The sequence below is a fragment of the Vitis riparia genome, chromosome 14, assembly GCF_004353265.1.
Source record: "Vitis riparia cultivar Riparia Gloire de Montpellier isolate 1030 chromosome 14, EGFV_Vit.rip_1.0, whole genome shotgun sequence".
Lineage (NCBI taxonomy): Eukaryota > Viridiplantae > Streptophyta > Magnoliopsida > Vitales > Vitaceae > Vitis > Vitis riparia.
In genome coordinates this window covers 27,059,253-27,080,196 of record NC_048444.1, presented here as the reverse complement: position 1 = coordinate 27,080,196, position 20,944 = coordinate 27,059,253, and the positions used below count along the sequence as shown (strand labels likewise).

The 20,944-nt window shown below is 35.2% G+C and overlaps 2 protein-coding genes across 3 annotated transcripts; both read right to left on the bottom strand.

The window, feature by feature from the left end:
- Positions 1–1,318: 1,318 nt before the first annotated feature.
- LOC117931425 (serine--tRNA ligase-like) lies at positions 1,319–6,058 on the bottom strand. The gene is given in 11 exon segments (XM_034852422.1): positions 1,319–1,844; positions 2,456–2,502; positions 2,505–2,634; positions 3,044–3,227; positions 3,305–3,408; positions 4,155–4,318; positions 4,321–4,347; positions 4,487–4,592; positions 4,692–4,853; positions 5,568–5,638; positions 5,811–6,058. Coding segments are annotated over 11 exon segments (1,338 nt in total). The 5' UTR covers positions 5,944–6,058; the 3' UTR covers positions 1,319–1,634.
- A 1,958-nt stretch (positions 6,059–8,016) lies between these two features.
- On the bottom strand, positions 8,017–15,680 carry LOC117930412. 2 transcript variants are annotated; one of them, XM_034851066.1, is made up of 10 exons: positions 14,982–15,680; positions 14,330–14,396; positions 13,112–14,133; positions 12,947–13,015; positions 11,541–12,038; positions 11,387–11,455; positions 10,725–10,889; positions 9,874–10,090; positions 9,319–9,660; positions 8,017–8,798 (listed from the first exon to the last, which is right to left on the bottom strand). In XM_034851066.1, exons 1-10 carry the CDS (start codon positions 15,651–15,653, stop codon positions 8,686–8,688), a joined length of 3,234 nt encoding a protein of 1,077 aa, XP_034706957.1. In that variant the 5' UTR covers positions 15,654–15,680; the 3' UTR covers positions 8,017–8,685. The 2 variants fall into 2 exon arrangements, with proteins under 2 accessions (XP_034706957.1, XP_034706958.1); XM_034851067.1 differs by having other exon boundaries at positions 13,112–14,128; positions 14,334–14,396.
- Between the last annotated feature and the right edge of the window lie 5,264 nt (positions 15,681–20,944).

The window sequence follows — 20,944 nt, the reverse complement described above, 5'->3', positions numbered from 1 at the left end:
CTCTCCCATAATGTGGTCTTGAGAGAAATAACAAAGGGTAAAAATTTTCAAACTCAATGGTACTCTTCTCTAGTGTTGTCGCAAATGCAATAAAGGTTTTTTCATGGTCTTAGGCTGCGTATAAACTCAAGATTTTCCCACACCTTGCACCTTGGCCCATCCCCATTGAGTTGCTTTGAAGGAGTTTTGTGAGTAGGACCAGATGGGTCACCAAGGGCATGAGCCAATAAGACATCTATTCAACCCAACCTGCCCTTGGTGTTAGGACACTTCTTGTCTTGACAAGCCTCCAACTCTATCCACCAAAATTGATCTCCTCGACCAATTCCATGTTTTTGGTGGTGAAGCATGATCAAGCTCACCATCAAGGTGCATTACCCTCTTAAGGAGGGCAGCGATCCGGGTTTTCATGAAAATTATCGCTTGATGGGATGAATGGATGGATACTCTTCCTGATGTTGTTGGATGGATCCATGTCAGTGAATGAAGTTCCCAAGCAGGATCAACAGAAATGAAGTTAGTGTTGCAATCTGGAAAGCGACATTCATTCATATCAATGCTTGGATGATGCCTTGACATGTTGATAATGCAATCCTTCCATCTGAAGTAGGTAGGAGACCAGTAGCTTTCTATCAAAACCTTTAAATCTAGGAAACCCTGTCAGAGTGTGACCTCTAGAAATGAATCCATGTGTTAAGCATTCTTGTTTCTCATAATAGCTACATTGATGCATACTAGTAGGCCCATATGTTTACAACCAAAAGCCAAAAAAAACCACTGTCAGTACTCCCTTGTTTACCATGCAGAGATCGTGCCTTAATAATTGAGTTTTAGAGGGAATTTACACAGAAGAAAAAAATGGAACTCATACCTCCTCAATCATGACATCCATACAACTTTTCATACAACAGCAAGATAGATTCCTGCCACTTATATTCTCTATCTGCAGATGCATACAACTTTTCTATATAACAGGTAGATATAGATTCCTGCCACTTTTATTCTCATCTGCAGATGCTTGCATTTCCTCAAAGTTCAAACAGAGGCATATCAATCCAAATTTTGCATAGTTCCAACTACAACACTAATACCCAAGTAACAGTGATTTTCTGTTTTCTTTTGAGTCAAAATACTCAGTTTTGAACTAGGCATAAGATGTGGGAAGTACTAATACCCAAATTTTGGGTCAGACTGACTTATTCCTTCTAATGGGGAAGTTCAATGGACTGGCTACAACAAAGTGGGAAGTACTCAGTTTTGAACCAGTCATAAGATGTTGTACAGGTTGGTATTAAGAGAAAAATGGCTGACACTGGAATACTTAAAGGCACAAGATGATGAATGATTGTCATTTAATACAACATTCAAATGGAAAAGTTCCAACAATATAAAAGGAAAAAAAAATCACACACCCAGATACATATGAATGAGTGGCAAAATACTATTTTGATTCCTACCCCTTTCCAACAGTATTGACCTTAAATATGGGTTACAGTTTAGCAACACATCAATCAACTGTTGAAGTCCACATGACTCCATTAATTTAGGATTTCAACTGTATTGTTCACTTTGGGTGGAGGTGAAAGTGGGGGGGCATTAAATCTAATGTTGTAATGGTGAATTTAAGAGAGAATCTAGGCCTTGGATTTCTTCCCTTTGGCTTCTGTTGCTGGGCTGGTCTGGAAAGGTAGGAAGGTCTTTCCACCCATGAACGGTCGCAAAGGCTCTGGTACCTCAACACCATCTTCCTTCTGGTAGTTCTCAAGGATGCAGCAGATGGTCCTCTCAGTTGCTGTGAGGGTAGAGTTCAACAAGTGAACATATTGCTTTATCTGCTCATTGCTCTGCAACCAAACACAATTACAAGCACAATAAAAAAAATTGGAAAATAGAGATTCCTCCATACATGGAGTTGGGAGTGCCAAGCATGCCATCAAAGTATGATTTTAACAAATAAAGGAATAAAGCATCATGCAAATTGGAGACAATAACATATCTTATTATACAAACTTTCATTTTTTGCTAAGTGCCATGTAACATATGCAAATTTTCTTTCATTTCTTTCCATTTTCCCCTCATCTCTATTTGGATCACTTAAAATATTTTGGAAAAGGGTTTAAAACAATCACTGTAGTCAAAGATCAATTAAAGAAGAGCTGTCTTGAATGAACCAAGAGAAGCAAATCAAAGAGGAATGATTGAAACAAAATAGGTATAGATGATGAAATTTGGTTGGTTAAGACACCTCAGAGATATGAGATACTATACTGACCTTACCATTTTTCTTTTGGATAAATATTATACTGACCTTACCATAATTCCTATCAATTCTTTTCCAATATAAAACTTATGCATCCAACTGTTATTTGCCTGGCACTTCTATTATTGATAGAGGCAGCATGCGATGGCGTACAGCTTATTAAATTTTTAATAAGAATAAGTAAACAGGACTAACCTTTTTCTGTCCATATCGAATTTCTAATCTTCTGGACTGGTAGTCGTACAATTTGAACACGAGACCAGCTCTCTGTAAGTCTGGGATGCAGGGAACCATCCTTCCAAATCATACTTCTTTGCAGCTGCATCATTCAAGGCACCAGAAACAATGGCAACAACTTGATAGGGAATGTTTAGCTGTAATAGAGGAAATGGAGTTACATTCAAGGGTGGAAAAAAGGGCATTCTTCACTAAGGAATAATCATCATATCACAAGAGCAGATACATTTCTTTCATCTAAAATGGCAGAAACAGTACAGCTTAGAACTTCTGCATTCATTTATCCAAATATATCTTTGAATTTTGTTCACTAGGAGAGAAAATAGAGAACAAATGGTGAAAACTGGTTGCCTAATCAATCATGACATGTATGAGGTTAAGAGCAATTCAAATTACCCATATAGGTTCCCTAGAGAAACCGAATCATGAACATTTAGAAGAAAATTAATTATAGTTGTTTGTCTTTTTTTTTTGTTAAATAAAGCAACATAAGAAAAAAAGGCAAACTAAAAATCTTGTTCTGATGGAAATGAAGAATTCTTGTACCATCTTGTAAAAGTCCTCTGAGTTTTTAATCATTTCCTCATGCATGTCCCAAGAGTCATTTCCATTTGGGCTGGTAATGCAGAACTGCTCCACTTTCTCAAACTGGTGAACTCGGAATATTCCCAAAGTATCCCGACCGTGCGATCCAGCCTCTTTACGAAAACAAGATGAATATCCAGCATATCTGCGAAAACATGTAATATGAACCCCCATTCTTTTGTAGATACTGTGAGACAAATAGGGTTCACAAGTGGGGTTTACCTTAAGGGTAACTGGGAAGGATGTATCCAATCATCCAAATGATAAGCACAGAGGGGTTGTTCGGCTGTTGCAATCAGATATTTGTCATCTCCCTCACCAGTTACCTATTAAACACCAACTAAATCAGTCAGGCCCACGTTATAGTGGGAAAAATAGTTTCAATATAAGCGTGCTGTTATCTTTCTTTAATCTAAAAAGAAGAGTTGGAATAAGGCACTAGTGCAAGTACTCTTGTTTTAATAAAACTGAAATTAAAGAAATCATAATCACAAGGCAACAGTACTTGAGAAGAAAGGATTTGCTTGATGTAGCTGAAAAATACCATTTATTTGCTCCACAATTCAAATTCAGTTCAGGTGGAGAAACATGATTCAGTAAAAAGGCCACATCCTACCCATCCCATTCCAGCCATACTTACAACCCAAACAATCAAAGCAAAGGACATTTTAAAGGTTCCCCTTCCCTTCTGCTTGATCCAACACAAAGGTATTGGGATTAAGGCGGAGTTGGCTTGAGCTTGGTGAACAAACATAATAATATTCAAGATACCTTCACTAGTTGGACAAGATACCTTCTACAAAGAGCAATCTTCATTCAATTCATCAATGTTGACAAACCTAATCTAAACCATTGTGTAAATTTGTCAACATATGGTCACTTTTATAATAATTCTAATGGATGGGCTCACAAGCCTCTAAAATATTTTACAGCCCTAGCAGAAATGTGAAGTAAAAGAACAAACTGCTTCTTACTTTGTAAGTCATAAGATGTATTTTTATATGGAATATAGTCATAAAATTTATATGGTCCCACTTTAGTTATTATCTCTTTAATAATATGTTAGTGTTACCTTGTAAAGTTCTTCATCAAATTGTGCTAATTGAGCACACTTTGCCATGATATCTTTTCTCATGAAGAATGGAGTTTGCAATGCTGTATATCCCCTTTTCTCCAAAAAATCAAGACCAAAGTTGATGAGGGCTTGATTAAGACGTACACCATCTCCTTTCAGTAGAAACCTCTACCCCCTGCTATATTAGCACCTGCAAATTTCAAGTGTATTTGCATCATCAATAAGTTACATACAACTTCAAATGAATGCATCCATGAGGAGCTAGAGGCAGCATACAAGTACAGAACTTCAGATTATGTGTGAGATTGAATAGAGACTTTAATTAATACCTTTCTTCAAATCTGCAATTCCAAGAAGTTCAACAAGCTCAACATGATTCTTTAGTTTTGGCTCCACTTTTTTCTCACCCCATGACCGAATAACAGCATTATTTGCCTACCAGAATTTATAAAATAAAAAAGAAGTTAGAGTAAACAAAGATTTTGCATTAGAATTAATAGCTTAAAATGAACTAAAATCTATCGATTTGTATACCTCATCGTTGCTCACTGGAACTGAATCATGAACAAGATTTCCAATTATTTCCAATTTTGAGTTCAGTGCTGCTAAAGCCTCCTGAACTTCAGCTTCTTTTTTGGCAGTTAACCTCTTGTTCTCATCTGTGCTCTTGATCATTTCACTTGCATCCTCACCAGACTTTTTTCAAACCAATTCAATAATTTAGTTTCACAACAAACAAACTACAATAATCAAACCATAAAACATGGAAATTCAACATAACAACTTTTATAAAATATAGATAAGGTACTTTTTAGTCAGATTGCCTTTGGTCATGCAGAATAAGATTTCACAGGACATCAAGGCTACAGAAACTGATTCTGGCATAGCATGTCCAACAAGATTCTAAGGCCACTCACAATGAACCAGTATTTCTTTTCTGCTTTTCCTTTGTTGGATACACCAGTTGGATACATAGACATATGGCAATTGGCATATTGGACAGGACAATACTGTGTCAGTGTCACTGAAATGTTAAATTTTCCGTAGATATATCATATTTGTAGGTTAAATGAGTGTTTTAATTCAATAACAAACTTTCTTAGAACCGTATTTACATTACAGTCTTTGATTTATGGGCTTATTTCCATAGAACCATTATTAGAGCAGCCTAATACCTAATACTAATTCCATGTGCCCAGTCCAACCCTAAGTACAGACCAAGATCAGAAATTGATCAGGCTTACATCTAAACCCCTAACAACAGATGAAGATCATTCTAAAAAAATTGAACATTTTCTATAATTGGAATCACAAGGAAAAATTTAATTCAGTTCATACTACTAATAAACCCCAAAAAATCACCCATTGAAAATGACAAAAAGATAAAAGAAAAAAGAAGCAGACACTCACAATTTTGAGCTTAGCAACTTGTTTGTTGATCTTGTTGAACTCCTTACGGAGATTCTCATACTCGAATTGACCTAAGCAACCAAATCAAAAATAAATAAATAAACAAAAATGCGTTTCCACAATTCAAGTTGATCTTTTTTAGCTTTTCTGGAAATAACTTGATTTCCAGGGACACAAACAGGAATCCAGAAAACCCAAAAGCAAATTGATAAAAAGAAAGGAGATCCAAGTGGAGAGGATTACGCTGGCGCCATTCTTTGTCGAGGTGGATGACTTCGTCGACGAGATCAACGTTGGCGTAACGACGTCGTTGGGACTCGCGGATGATTTCAGGGTTGTGGCCCTTGTCTTCTCTGAAGAGGTTGATGTCCAACATTTCTTCCTCTTTCTCTCTCTAGCTTCTCTCTCTAGAATAAGGAAGATGAAAATGGAGGCGCCGATGATGAAGAAGAAGGCGACGCAGCAGTGATGTGGTTTCCTCCCTTTGAGCCCAAAACCCTAGCTGAGACTCTAAGCTTATAGCCAACTGGGCATCCACGCACCCAACATTCCTGCCCATTGGATCCATTCAAATGGGCCCTCAGTTTGCCACCTCATCACCAATTTTACAAAATTAAAAAATACGCACCCAATATTCTGCCCATTGAATCCATTCTAGTGGTCTATGCCATCTCATCACCAATTTTCCAAAATTTAAAAATATGCACCCAATTTTCCTGCCCATTAGATCCATTAACATGGGCCCACTGTTTGACACCTCATCACCAATTTTATTAAAGAATTTAACAAAAAAAAATTATTTCTTTACAACGAAAACTTTGAGCAGTGGAGGCCATGGAGGGTGACGAGGAAGGCAAAAGAAAGTTGAAACATTGTGGATTGGGAAAGTGACTTACAAGCCACTCTAAAGGTGGGTTTTGACTGATTCACACTCACACTGGTCAACCTTACTTGATCACAAATCAAAATATTTTAAACCCTAAATAATCATTCTTTTTATTTTACCCAACTTTTCTCCACCTTTTGATTGATTTCACATTCTATGGACCCAGATGAACTCTTTCATTGTTTTCATGGTAGGTCTTGAGCCACGGAATTTTATTTTTTCATTTTAAAAATTGTAGGTAAATATGATCTATATCACTTAGACGAATCTAACATTTGAACGATTACTTTAAATACTCGAGTTCGACTTAAATTAGGTTTTTTCAACCCAAATTTAATTTGGATTGAATTCAGACTAAAGTTTAAATAAACGTCAACTCTAACCTGAATTTGAATTAATGTTTATATATATATATATATATATATATATATATATATATATATTATTCTATAAAATAATATTCATTTTTAAAAAAAAAATCAAATTCATTTATAAATTTATGTTTATTCTTTTATTGTTATCTTGAATTTTACCTCATTTACTATTTAAATTTTTATATAAATATATTAAAAAAAAAAATTTTTTTAAAAAATTATAAATGAATTTTAAAATATATAACTTGATCAACTCAGTGTAATTCGACCAACTTGATCAACCCAATCTAACTTGAATAACTTGAATTCAACTTGAACTTAGAAACATGTGGTTGGATTGGATTCAAGTTAAGTACCTTCGAAAGTTGATAGGGCAAAAATTTGAATGATGCGTCGTCGGCACGGTGGTCATGCAATATGTCAAGTTATCATGAATCATTAGAGCAACAAGCAAAACCCGTGGTGGACGAGCCGCATGGGGCGCCTTGAAGTATCATTTCAACCGAGCGATGGTGAGCCTTCGGGGTGAGTCGTGACGTTGGCCATTGACACATTTTTTTAAGGCAACATGCTCGTTTAAGGGCTTGAGGGTTCCTCAGTGAGCCAAGACAAGACGGAGTGCGTGGGAAGGGCACTCATTACATGGGAGAAGGGACATCCATGTGCCTTTTGATGGGCAACGTTGGACGAGACGGGTTAGAATTTGGTTTTTAGTTAAGTTTAAATTAATTATTTTTTAATTTGGGTTAGGGTTGATTAGTCATTAATCCTATCAAGTTGCAACCCTAATGAAATCATCCTTATTTTGTAAATTTAACTCTCAACTTTTTTCAACCAAAATGATACCGTTTTAAACAAAAATGTCCTCACTTTTCTCTTGTAAAATAACCTTCTTTTAAAACACATAGGCAACTAATCAATATGTTGAAAGGTATTTATGTCAAAAACAACTCACTTCTCAAGAAAAAAAAATGGAAGATGTTAGATTTATAAATATAAGATATTTTTATACCTTCTAATCAATTAATTTCAAAATAAACTCGCAATGCTGCTCATGGGGAGAAGCTAACATCCAAGTTCAAACACAAATAGAAAAGAAGAAAAATTTTCTCCTTTTCATCAATCCACTGCAGAAGTAATGCAAAGCATTCAGGAATTGAAGAGGATTTTTGCTGAAAAAGAAACCCACTGACAAAAAACTGATAAATTGAATCCCAATCTCCAGAATCCTAAATCAGAATGAAAAAGGTCATTGAAGAACTCTACAAATTCTCACCAGGGGGCACATTAACAAACCAAAAAATCTTTCTCATTATTCTCTTTGTAACTCTGAATATGCAAAGCCAATAACAGAAAAAGGGCCAAGGGGGAGGGGTGGGGGGAGAGGGTCTGTGGATTGAATGCCCTCTGTTCTTTCATAGTTCTGTTCTATGTATAAAATGGGTGCTTATATCAAATCACCCAGCTCCAAATCATCATACAAGACTAAATTCGGACGATAATACAACACCTGTACATTCATTCACACCATGCTATGCTACACCTCCCACAGAAAGAATGCGAAACGAAGAAACAAGGATTGAATTGGATGCATGGCCTGAAAGAGCCGAGCTGCAGCATGGCCATCTGGGTTTGTAATTGTTGTTCTGTGGTCTTGCCCATCCCATGACCGAACCTTCCAGTTTTGAAACCTTGATGAATGCCTGTACAGGGCTTGTGCTTGAGGAAAAGAATCGGATTGTGTTGTAATCTCAGCCACACAGTTTCTAAACAAAACCTTCCCAACATTTTCCATGATTTCGCTGAAGAGCTTATAAAGGTGTGTACTTCCCAAACTTTTCTGCTTGATTCTTCCCCCTCACCCAGTTTGTAGGTCTGGCAACTTAGGAGGATCAGAACTAATCAGATTTGCCCACAAATTAGCTAGTGTCAGAAAGTAGTGATTCCCATTCCAAGCCACCATTTTCATACCTGGTTCAGGAGAAACAACAGAAACTTAGACGACAAGTTTGGTATCTGCATAAGGTTTTCAGGATATTCTAAAACAAGTTTATAGATTGTTATCTGCTTCATTTCTGGTTTAGGCAGCCTGAACATAATGATTCTCCTGTCCTGGTACATTCCAGTAAAAGAATTTCTAGGCCAAAAATTCTCACCTCATTAAATGAAGCTGTCTAACCTACTGCATTCTTCACCATGGATCCAAAGATGGAATATCAAATTTAAATTTCTTTTCAAATTTGTCCAGGTGAGAAAATTGACATTTCTAATTTCAATAAGGGTCAACCTCTATGACCTCTGAAATTTCATTATGATTTGAGAGGTCAAAAATTCATATGCCAGAATCAAAATCTAATTGGGTGGTTAGCATAATCTGAGGGACAATTTTTGGCCATGAATCATCTGCCCACCAAGATTGTTGAAACAGATGAAAGGGGCGGGTATTTTTCCTATCTGGTCTAACTCGAAGACTCTCCAGAGATCCACTTACCAGGCACCATTTCTGGTGTTAGCAATGACAGCTGACAAATAGGTTTTTGTTGAGCAAAGATGTGGTTTTGAAGAGGGAGCACATCAAGATCATGAACATGTTTGATGGATGCCAGTAATGCCTGGACAGTCGCATCATATTCAAAACCAACTGGATCACATATACAGTGGAGAGCGTCTTCAAGTCCTGAACTTGACCATATGGTAGAACATTCCTCCAAAAGAACAAATATGTCAACTTTTGCAGAACTTAACAATACCCATAGCTTGAAAAGTCTGGCCGAGGCACCAAGAACTTTGACTATTCTGTAAATCTCTCCAAGGGCAAGAATAAACTTCTGGCCTGCATTCATTCACAAAGTTAATAAAATCAAAATCAAAGTTAACAGATGAGGTAGCCCTTCTTTTACATTGCTTTCAAGACCTGCCTCCTGCTGCCAAGGGGGGGTGAGGGGGCGGCAGCAAAGGGGAGAATGAAGCAGTAGCAATGTCAAATCTGTATTTGACAGTTGAGACACTGTAGCATTAATATAGTAATTCTAGAACTATGCAATACCTCGAGGTTCAAATAGTATTTGATTGTGAACATTCTTCTGCAATGATTGCTTCCAAATAAAGGCACCCTGTTTCAACTCTTGAGCACAAACAGAGATCATTCTAGACCATGTGGAAACATAGTTGGTCACCTCGTCCATCGATCCCAACATGAGAATCTTTAGTATTGATGTAGCATGTTTAAAGAGTTCAACTGCTGACCTCAAATCCTTCTCTGCCTATTCATGACAATAAACAATTTACATTAAGTGGTTAAGTGGTATCAAGCCAAGAATCCTGATAAACCCAAACCATTGACTTCTCATAAAAATATTGTGCATGCTAACAAGAATGTTGGTGACCATCAAAACAAATATCCATGTACCTTACAAAGTCTAATCCACAATAAGCCATTCACTAAATGTGTATCAGCAGGATGTGTCGCATGGTCACTTGAAAAGCATGAGATAATTAATCACAGAATAGACAGTAAAACAAAATAAAAACTCAAATAGAATTTACGGACAGCAGATATAGGCATTAGCTATGTCTCTCTTTTTCCTATTAACACTCATCGTCTTCATAGATTCAGTATGTGTAACTTCATGCAAAGCATACGTTAACAGGGGAAAAGCTCCTCAAACTGAACATCAATATTGCATATATATACCACTAATTTGAACAGAGTGACAGCAGGTGATTATTTCTTTAATAAGTAGTTCATTAAGTTCTCACAAAAAAGAAGAATTATTCTATTCACCTGCCATAAATAGGTCCATGATAAAAATTGGCCAGAAAATTGACATGCCAAAGAATAATAAATAGATTTAATGGTGAAGAAGTTCATCACAGATCAATGAGAATGTCACATACCAATGATAGTCTTCTTGATAAGTGATATTCAGACTCAAGCACTTGAAACTTTGGTCCACACAGATCTTCAAGAAATCCATCAAGGCAAATATTTCTTGGTGGACCATTCTCAGGATTGACTTCTTTGGGGAGCATATTCTCTTGGGACAATTCCTTGCAGGCTTCCTACAACGGGAAATTGTCACATAGAAAATATGGAGTAATATATATAATAATTCCACTTGTGAAAGCAAAGAAAGGTAATTCAACAATATTGTGCAAATACAGAGGCAGTAAAAGTTATGCATGTGTACAAGGGACCGATATTAACTACCGTAAAGCAATGGCAATGGCTACATTTTCTTATTACTTACGAAGGTTACTGCAAGGCTAATGAGAATTTTATTTCAAATTATTACAAATTGGAGTGAGGCTGAAGTCAGAAGCCAGATCCAGTCTCTGATGTTTCCCAGATCCCTTTAACTTTACAAGAAACAAACTTCCTAAAAGTAATGATGCTACCAATGGCCCATTTACTCATGTCCTTTCCCAAAAATTTGTTTTATTTTACAAAGAAACAAATTTATTAGAAATAACAACACTAGCAACATCATTTTTGTGCCGATCTCAGAGGATTTAAAAAACATAACAATAATATCAAAGGAAGCTGTTCAAATACCAACCTTGATCTCCTTGTCAAGAGCCACTGCTTTCACATCTTCACCAGACAGGGCAGCATCAGTTTTAGCTTTCTAATAAAAAGCATATTTCACAAATTTAGTCCCTTTAATGATACACTGCCAGAGAAAATCCATAAAAATTAAGAGGTGAACCAACCTTAAGACTGTCAAGATGGCAAAGTGCAACAAAGCATGACTCCTCTTTCAATTTCAAATAGAAGTTGACATAATCCTTTAGCTCTACTTTGGTAGAAAAGTTTTGATGTGCATTATCAACACCATGAGCAGAAGTCATATCTTCAGCTTTGGCTCCTGAAAAGGCATCCTTAAATTCCCAGGAATCGTCATCAAAATCATCGCTACCATTAACTATATCAGAATCCAGCACTGTTTCAGCAAAACTAAACCCATTTTCACTTGGTTTTTGGGCAGAATCAACAGATGTGCTTGGCTCAGATTGGTTGTATAAACTTGATATAAGATCATTAATAGATATATTAGAAGCCTGAAGGGTTGTGTCATTTCTTGAATTGGAGTTGGGCTTGTAAGCCAAAAAATCTTGATGATTCAAAGAATCATCAGTTTCCAGTTCTCCATAGCTAAACATAGACAGGGGCAGAGCTCCTTTATGATTCACTGGCTTTCCCTCATTTTCCTGGAAAGTTGACAGTGAAATGGTTAAACAGCTAAAAGAAGAAAAAATTGGGGTTCAAAGCTTGACCTAGTGTAGCAAAATTCAGTTTATCAATGAAATACAATTGCTAATAACAAATCCAACAATTCATAAGCAAGAATCACCATGTACATGGAAGAAGGTCAAGGACCCATCAGGCATGAAGTAATTGTGGATTGACATTTTATGCATGGTCATAGGGCTTGTTTATTATTTCAGTTAGAGAAATTCAACATCTTAGATAAGATCACCCAGAATATTTAAAATACAGAATCAGTGCAGAATTCCACACTACTGGAAACATGTGTTTGATATGCAATCACACAAGCTTCAATAAACAAAACAAGTAAATAAGCAGCATTGAGTTTGAAATGAAGGAATTCGTGAAACATTAGATGCAGCTCCAGATCACAACAAGATGACAACTATGCGATAGAAGTAACCGTGTAACTAAAACGGAATTCCACGATTTTAGTTGGAGGCACTGAGCGGACAAGTGCAAGGCCAAAAGGGATTAAAAGGATAATGGTAAGACCATGGCAGAACCTGTGAGAAGACATGGTTTTCTATAACTTATCGTATGCCCTAGACGAAGTTGTGGTTTTGATCACAAATTACTAGGATAGGCTTCCTTTACTTGGGCTGAGTGTCCTATTATGTTCCACCTGTAGTGGTTGTAAAGGAAAAGCATTCACGTGATAAAAGCAGAAACAGATTATCATTGAAGATCAAAAGAAAGGCATTTCTTCTGGGAAAATCATCCCATCTTTTACACGTTTTGATCTTTAACATAGCATACATTATGGATGCTAAGTAGAACATTTTGAATCTGATAAAGTGCAATGTATAATCTTGTAACAATATAGAAGCAAATCAATTGAATCACCCACCTGGATTCCACCATCAAAGTTGGGAACTTGAACCCCAGGATGAGAAATGCCAGCAAGCTTTTGCTCTTCCTATAACCAAAATTAAAGTTTGAACATAAGAGCATTTCTTAAAAACTGATGCATAATTAATCAAGAGAAGCAAATCAAATCAAATTGCTAATTCACCTCATACTTCAACTCGGTTTCAGAAAACGCATCCTTAAATTCCCCAAAATTTTCATCAGGATCAACATTTTCATCTCCCAGATAAGGCTTCAACACATTCTCACTATCAATCAGCTTGCCTGTAGAGTTTGAATCTGCAATGGTATCATTTTGTCCAAGAGTTGGTTTGAAATCAAATCCAATATCCAATTTGCTAGGTTCATAAGAAAGTCCATTTGACACAGCAAAAGGATCAGTAGAACTATTTGTAGCATTGTGAAACCCAGATGAGGCTTTGGTTCCCTCAGCATTTTCCTGCCAAAGCCCATTTGACATGGAAAAAAAATCAGTTGAACTATCTGGAGCATTGATAAACCCAGATGTGTAATTTTCTCCTCCAGAATTTTCCTGCCAAAGTTCAGTCGATGCAGCAAATAAAACACCAGAATTATCTGGAGCATTGTGAAGCCCAGATACTTGTTTTGATGCCTCAGGATTTTCCTGCCAAAGCTCATTTGATGCATCAAAGAAATCACTAGAACTATCATGACCATTGTGAGACCCACTTACGTGTTTGGCTCCCTCAGGTTCCTGCCAAAGCCCTTTTGATGCATCAAACAAATCCCTAGAATTACCAGAGGCAATGTGAAACCCAGATCCCCTAGATTCTTGCCAAAGCCCATTTGAAGCATCAAAGAAACCACTAGAATTATCAGGAGCATTGTGAAACCCAGATGTGTTTTTGGTTCCCTCAGATTCCTGCCAAAGCACATTTGATGCATCAAAGAAACTACTAGAATTATGAGGAGCATGGTGAAACCCAGATGCATATTTGGCTCCCTCAAAATTTTCCTGCCAAAGCCCATTTGAAGCAGCACAGAAATCACCCGAGCTATCAGGAGCATTGTGAAAACCAGACATGCGTTTGGCTCCGTTAGGACTTTCTTGCCAAAGCCCATTTGGTGCAGCAAAGAAATCTCTAGAACCATCCAAAGCATTGCAAAATCCAGATGTGTATTTGCCTCCATCAGGATTTTCCTGCCCTTTTCCATCACATTTAAACCAAGAAAATGTCAGCTTTACAGACAAAATGCTCTCCCTAAACAAGTAGCAACAAGATTCTTAATAGATCAACTGATTTCTTTTAGGGATAATTATACACACGCAACACTGAATTCTCCAATACAAATTGATCATGAAAACACAAACAACATACAAATATATAAAATTAAACAATACCCGCCTGCATTTCTTGCTTTGCTGTTGTCTCAACTTCCAGTCCTAATAATCCTGAACCCACTTGTACCTGACATGAACAGGAAAAAAAACAATCATATTTTTTCTAATGCTTCATTTGGTTCCGGAGAAAATGGCAGGACTAGAAAAGAACTTCAAAATTTTTAACATTAGTTTGTTTTATTATTCAAAAACATCCATTCAGGTTTTCTCTAGCATAACTATTTGGCTCACCTCACAGTAGGTCCTTTTTTTCCCAAACCAAAACAACAGAAAGCTGGAAGTTTGAAAATTTTTTTGCTCCTCATTTTTCTCAGAAAAGAAAGATAAAGGAAAAAAGGTGAACTATAAAAGCTGAGCTCCAACGTCCTTATTCAAAATTTGCAGTTCTTTTGCTCCTCAACATTCTTCACAACCGAGCAAGGGGTTAACTATAAAGCACCTTAATGCCCAATAATTTAATTTCTTCTCTCCCTCACGTTTGACACCAACCAAGCATAAAGAAAGCAAAAACTACATAAATTATATATATATTTGTCTCAGTTTTTCTGCATAAGGGGAACCGCAAAATAATTCACATTCAAAATTTTATAACTTTTTCTTCCCCCCAATCTTATGCACAACCCATCATAAACAACAAGTACTGAAACATTACCTTAGAATTTTCAGAGACGGCACCCTTGAATTCCCATCCATCATCATCATCAAAACCATCATCCCCATCAACCAAATCCGCATGCAGCGCATTTGAATCCGAATTTGAGTTCAAATTCCGCCCATTAGAGACCGCAGGCGACCCATTTTCACCCTTGATCTGCTGATTCTGACTGTACAAATTTGAAAGAATATCATTAATCCCAACAACCGGATCCACCTTCGGTCCGTGCTTCGCAGAATCGACTCGTTTGTGATCGAAGGTCTGCGCGGGCTCGGAGGAATCAGATTCCTTCTCTTCCTTCTCCTCCTCCTCCTCCCCAAAGATCGATAACGGCAAGGCACCTTGAGGCTTAACCCACTGTTTCTTCTCGGATTCAGATCGAGTCGGCACTGAGTCCACGCAGCTCACCACCGATTCGGAGGGCTTCGCTGAATCGTTGGGGAAGAAACCAAAAGGGTCGAAGGGCTTTGCGGTTTGGGAGGGGTTGGACGATGACTGAATGTGGGAGAGTACATTGGAGAGTGGGTGTACGACGAAATCGCCCCATTCATCGTCGGTGAAATCTGTGCCGTTGATCTGATTGAAATGGACGGTCGGATTTGGGAAGGAGGCGAATTTGAAATCCCCAAAACCCTCGTCGCCGTCGTGGACGGATGAAATCTCCGCCATGGTTGAAGCCCTGAAGGTGTTCCTCTCTCTGACGTATCGTTTTTGTGGGTGGTGCTTGGTGCGCACGTTAGGCTTGTGCGCACATGCCGTTCACTGTAGTTGCAGCTGGCAAAGTTTAAAATGGACCCACAATCCAGTTGAGCCAACTGGATTCGGGTTGGCCCACTAATGAATTATAACAAAATTCCCAAATTAAAACAATTTTTTTATTAAATTTGATTCCAAAAAATTATTATTAAAAAATATATTGGATGAGAATTTGATCCAAAAATAAATAAATTTATTTCCAATGAGAAAATGAGAAATATTTTTCATTTTTTAAAATAAAAAATACATGATTCAAAATTTCCCACTAAAAAATTCATAACCAAAGCCATACTATTAGGATTGATTAGTGACAAATGAACTTAAGCCAAATCCCAATGGACCACAATGTCCACCATGGTCTAGTCAAAAACAAAAAAGTAAAGGGGGCATGGGTTATTGTGGAATGAGACACACCCACAAGCTAATTCTCCTAAATAAATAAATAAATAAAATTTCAACATTATTATTTCATCCCAAGGTTCAAAGTCCCCACTTGTGGGGAATTTGGTTGGAATTCATTAAAATATAGGACCCTCATGTGTCCACTCTCATGATGATGACCAAAGTTTTTAATTATAGTATTATCATTTGTTCAATTTATTTATTTTTTTCTAATTATATATATATATATATATATATATATATATATATATATTATTGGAGTTGGTTGAGTGTTGAAGTTAGGTTGATCCAACCAAATAAAAGATCAAAGGGAACTATTTCTAGGAGTTGGAACTGCTAAAAACTGTATATAAACCACTAACAAAAAATTAAAAAAAAATGTGAAAGATTTTTGTGTTGTGAAATGAAATAATTCTCGATTTTAATGTGGTTTCATTCATGACTTGGGGTAAAGAATTGAACAGTGAAATGACTAGTTTTCTTTTATTTTTTATCTTGAGTATTTCAAAAAAGTAATTTAGTAATCCGAAGTTTTCCTATATATATAGATATTTCTCATAACATCACAAGGGAGAGTTACAAATAGGTATGAATTATATAGCATATTGATGCTAGTGACGATATCGATCGTGACTTTGATATGGAGTTTGAGCTACTAATTGTGATGAATGCTCTAATTATGGATATGATGTCGACAATAGACTGATTTTATATCACCTTTCAATTCGAATTAACAAAAACAATGTCTTCTTACATAATATGGATTCCAAATTTGATTGGAAATTATTTAGATGTACAACCCTCATGTCCCACTCCCATGATGACAATGAAGACCTTTAACTACGACAATATCATTTATTTAATTTATTTTCTTATTTTCTAATTATTGTAAGATTCAAGATACCATTTCTACCATGTGACAATCACTTCATATGGTATGAGTGTCATTATCTTATATTCTAATTACTGTAAGATTCAAGATACCATTTCTCTACCATGTGACAATCACTTCATATGGTATGAGTGTCATTATAATATCATGTCATATGTATCTTTACAAAAATGGGGTCATTGAATTAAGAGTTAAGATTGGTCTCATGTGAAATCTAAATTATGATCTAAATACAATATTTTGTTAGTGATCCTTTCGAGGCCTTGACATGGTAATTATTTGTTATTTTCTTAAAATGAAAAAAGAAAGAAAAAAAGTTATTGCCTGAAATAAAGGTTCTAAACGAGTTTGTTTAGCTCTTAATGAGTATCTTCGATAAGTGATTGTATCTAAAAAAAAGGTTAAATTAACTCCATATGTATGCCATATATTGCTGGTCTTAAATAATTTTAAAAGATTTACCATTTTATATTAACATGGTTAACTAAATCAACTATACTTAAAATGTTTAATATTTTAAGATAATACCAACCAAAATGAAAAAAAAAATTCCAAATTTTACATCATATATCATTGCCTTATCAAGGGTATAAGTGTAAATTGATTGTTGCAGTTAGTGACATGGATAATATTTATGACATGATTACAATATACATTCACATCCACTACAATTAAATGCAAATTTAGAAATGACATGAGAAACAAGAATACATAATAAATTACAAAGTGAAATTAGCAAATGTAATATACAAAGGTTAAGGGTAACTTTAAATTGTTGAAGGTATCGGATGAACTTGGCTAATTACAAACTTTTTGATTCGTCTAGAGTCCATTTGATAATGAATTTAGAAAACGTTTCTATCACTTATAACACTTAAAAGTTTTTATCGTTTAAATGTTAAAAAAACTAAAAACATTTCTTAAAATCACTATCAATATCAAACACACTCTTAACCTAATTATGAACTTTTGGATTGGTCTTTTTGAACAGGCTCGAGATCCAATCGGGTTGAAGTTTAAATGGGTTTGGAAATAAACAGCGGCTCAAGCTTGCCCAACCTAAATTTGGGTCGAGTCAAGCTTGAGCCATTTTGGGCTTTTCTGAATCTGTCAAACTCAAGTATGCCCACCTAAATTTGGGCTTGGGAGCCATTTCGGGCTTTTTCAAACGTGTTCGACCCAAGTATGCCCTAACTAAATTTGGATGGGTCTTTTGGGCTTCAAACCCGAGTTGAACTCCAACAAGTAGGGATTGTGTTGTGTCAAAATATAAGTATTTTACTAATATAAGTTAAATAATTTAAAGATATAACTAAATTAATAGCAAAATTATTAGACGGGTTGGTATCATATTATGCTAAAATTACTATTACAAACTTACAAAAAAACCCTGTTAAATATGTGTATGAGAAATCGTATTAAACTTTACATTTACCCACCTACTAATAAGCCTGTCAAATTTTAATTTTGGATTTCCAAGAAAACAAATGTATGACATGATTGATAATGATCATATCGATGATGTCTTTTTTATTCGATACATATCTACCAATGTTTACTCTACTCTTAAACTTTTGGGCCAAAATGAGCCTGTGCTGGAACTTAATATTGAAAATGAGCTCATTTCCAAACTATTGTTCAAAATGGTCCCTTGAATCCACATCAACTCAAAATCAAATTTTTATACTGTTTTTACTTTACCATTTCCATCCCCGTGCTGCTGTTCTCTCCCGTGCTGCCGTTCTCTCTTCCCATCCGTGTGTGATTTTTTTGTTCTAAACCCTAACCCCACCAATGGGCCACTGAAAAAGATGTTGGAGCCACAAAGCATCAAGTTTGAGGTCAGTCCTAATATTCTTTTTGGCTTATTTTATGTAAAGTTTTTGGCACTTTCCCATTTTTTTTCCCATCTCAAAATCTTGGTTTTTAGAATTTTTTTTTTTTCCATTGTTGTGAATGATTGGTTAGGGAGTGTGCTTATGGTGAATTGATGGCTGTTTGTATCAGGTTTTGGGGCAGTCGTTGGGGAGGATTAGGCCTGCAATGTCGGTATTGAGGAGCTACTCGTCTATGGAAAAAAAAAGTGAGATGGGCTGTGTTGATTGTGTTACATTTGTTGCTCCGTTTGGTTGGTGAGAATTGGCTACAAGGAGAGTAAATTATTGTCACAGAAAACTGAGGCCTCCCATTGCAGCTGTTGGGCTTAATTAAAATGAGTTTTTAATGTTCTGAAAAACAGAACAAGAAAAGGAAATGAACATGAAAAATATGGTTGTTGGTTAAAAAAGTGGAGGTTCTGGGTTTGTTTTTTTTTGTATTTAAGTCCATGTTTGCAATAACCTTTTGTTTCAATAAGCAGTTGGCCACCAAAAAATTATCCAATTTCTATTTCAATAATTTAAAATTTGTATTATATTTTAAATATTTTTTTAGGTATCCCAGGATTAATATTTGTGTGTGCATGAGTCATGACTCTCAATCAAATTAATTTTATATAATATTTGAATAGTAATAGGATTTATGATAATATTATTTATATATTAAATCCATCTCCATCATTTTTCAAAGATGAAAGAAAAAAATAGGGTTAATTATGTAAATTTGTAGTATGAAACGGTTGCTTGAAACGGATTAGGAGAGGTTCAAATTGGTTTGGACTTTGGGTAGGAAATGCATTACACATAGAGATTAGAATGCATTTTTAATTTAAATTTGGAAATAACAAAAATATAATATTCAATAATATTTAAATAATAAAAGGATTTATGAGGATATTATCATATATACGAAATTAACTTATAAGATTTTGTAGTTAAGGGGAAAAAAATTAGGATTAATTGAAAAGAATTTTTTGAATTTATTATGGGGCATTAATTAATAATATTAATAGCCATAGATAACAGATTTAAAAAAAAATGAAAGTTGTAAATAATGATAAACATATTTGAATTGAATGATTTTTAATTCTTTTTTCTTTTTTTAGAATTTGAGTGGAATAGGGAATGTGTTTGCTAAGAATTTCGACCGACTCAATAGAGATAATGTGAGTCTTCAAGCCATGTTTCAGAAATCTGGCGATATTCTGTTTTGTAAAGTGGTTGTGACCTTGGCTGAACCGATGATATGTTGGATTGAATCTGTTCTTAAAGATGACTCCAACTTTTACTTGTTCTGAATGTGAGACAACACATTGTCATTAATATGATTGAATTTAGGATGTTTTATTTCTGTGTCAGTCTACCCATACATTCACTTACACTCATTCCTTGTCTTTGAAGGAGGAAAGACCTCAACATTCAAAATATTTTATTTTTCTCAAACTGAAGTGAAGTATTTGATAGAAGTTCTACTATTATAGAAGAATTGTTATGAATCGCTCATCTATTTGAGGTTATAATATAAAATACTAGTTTTTTAAAAGTAACGAATTGAGGTCTGAGAAACGTGCTCTGTTAACTATATAAATATTTTTATAAATTTTATGGTTATTTAAATATATTTTTTGGTTATCTAAATTTAATGTTTCTATCATAAACCGGATGTATCTTGCATGAATATAACATGTTTGCTAGGAAAAAAATGATTTTGGATATAAACAATTTCAAAGTAAAAACTGAATAAATAATTTTTTTATGATAAAGAGATCTTGAATAATTTCGTCTTAATGGCTCTTAAATATAAAATACTCATCTAGAATTTTTTTGCCTTGATATCAAGAAAACTTCTCAAATATGAGTAAACACTTTTTTTTTTTTTATTTAAAAAAAGCCAGATTCTTAAAGTACAAACACTTTCTCTTTAAAAAGACTTTTGTATTTGGTTATATCCAAAAAATATTATAATTGAAATCTCAGTTATCAACTGTTATACTATTATTTCGATAAAGATAAATTTATTATAATACAAATAA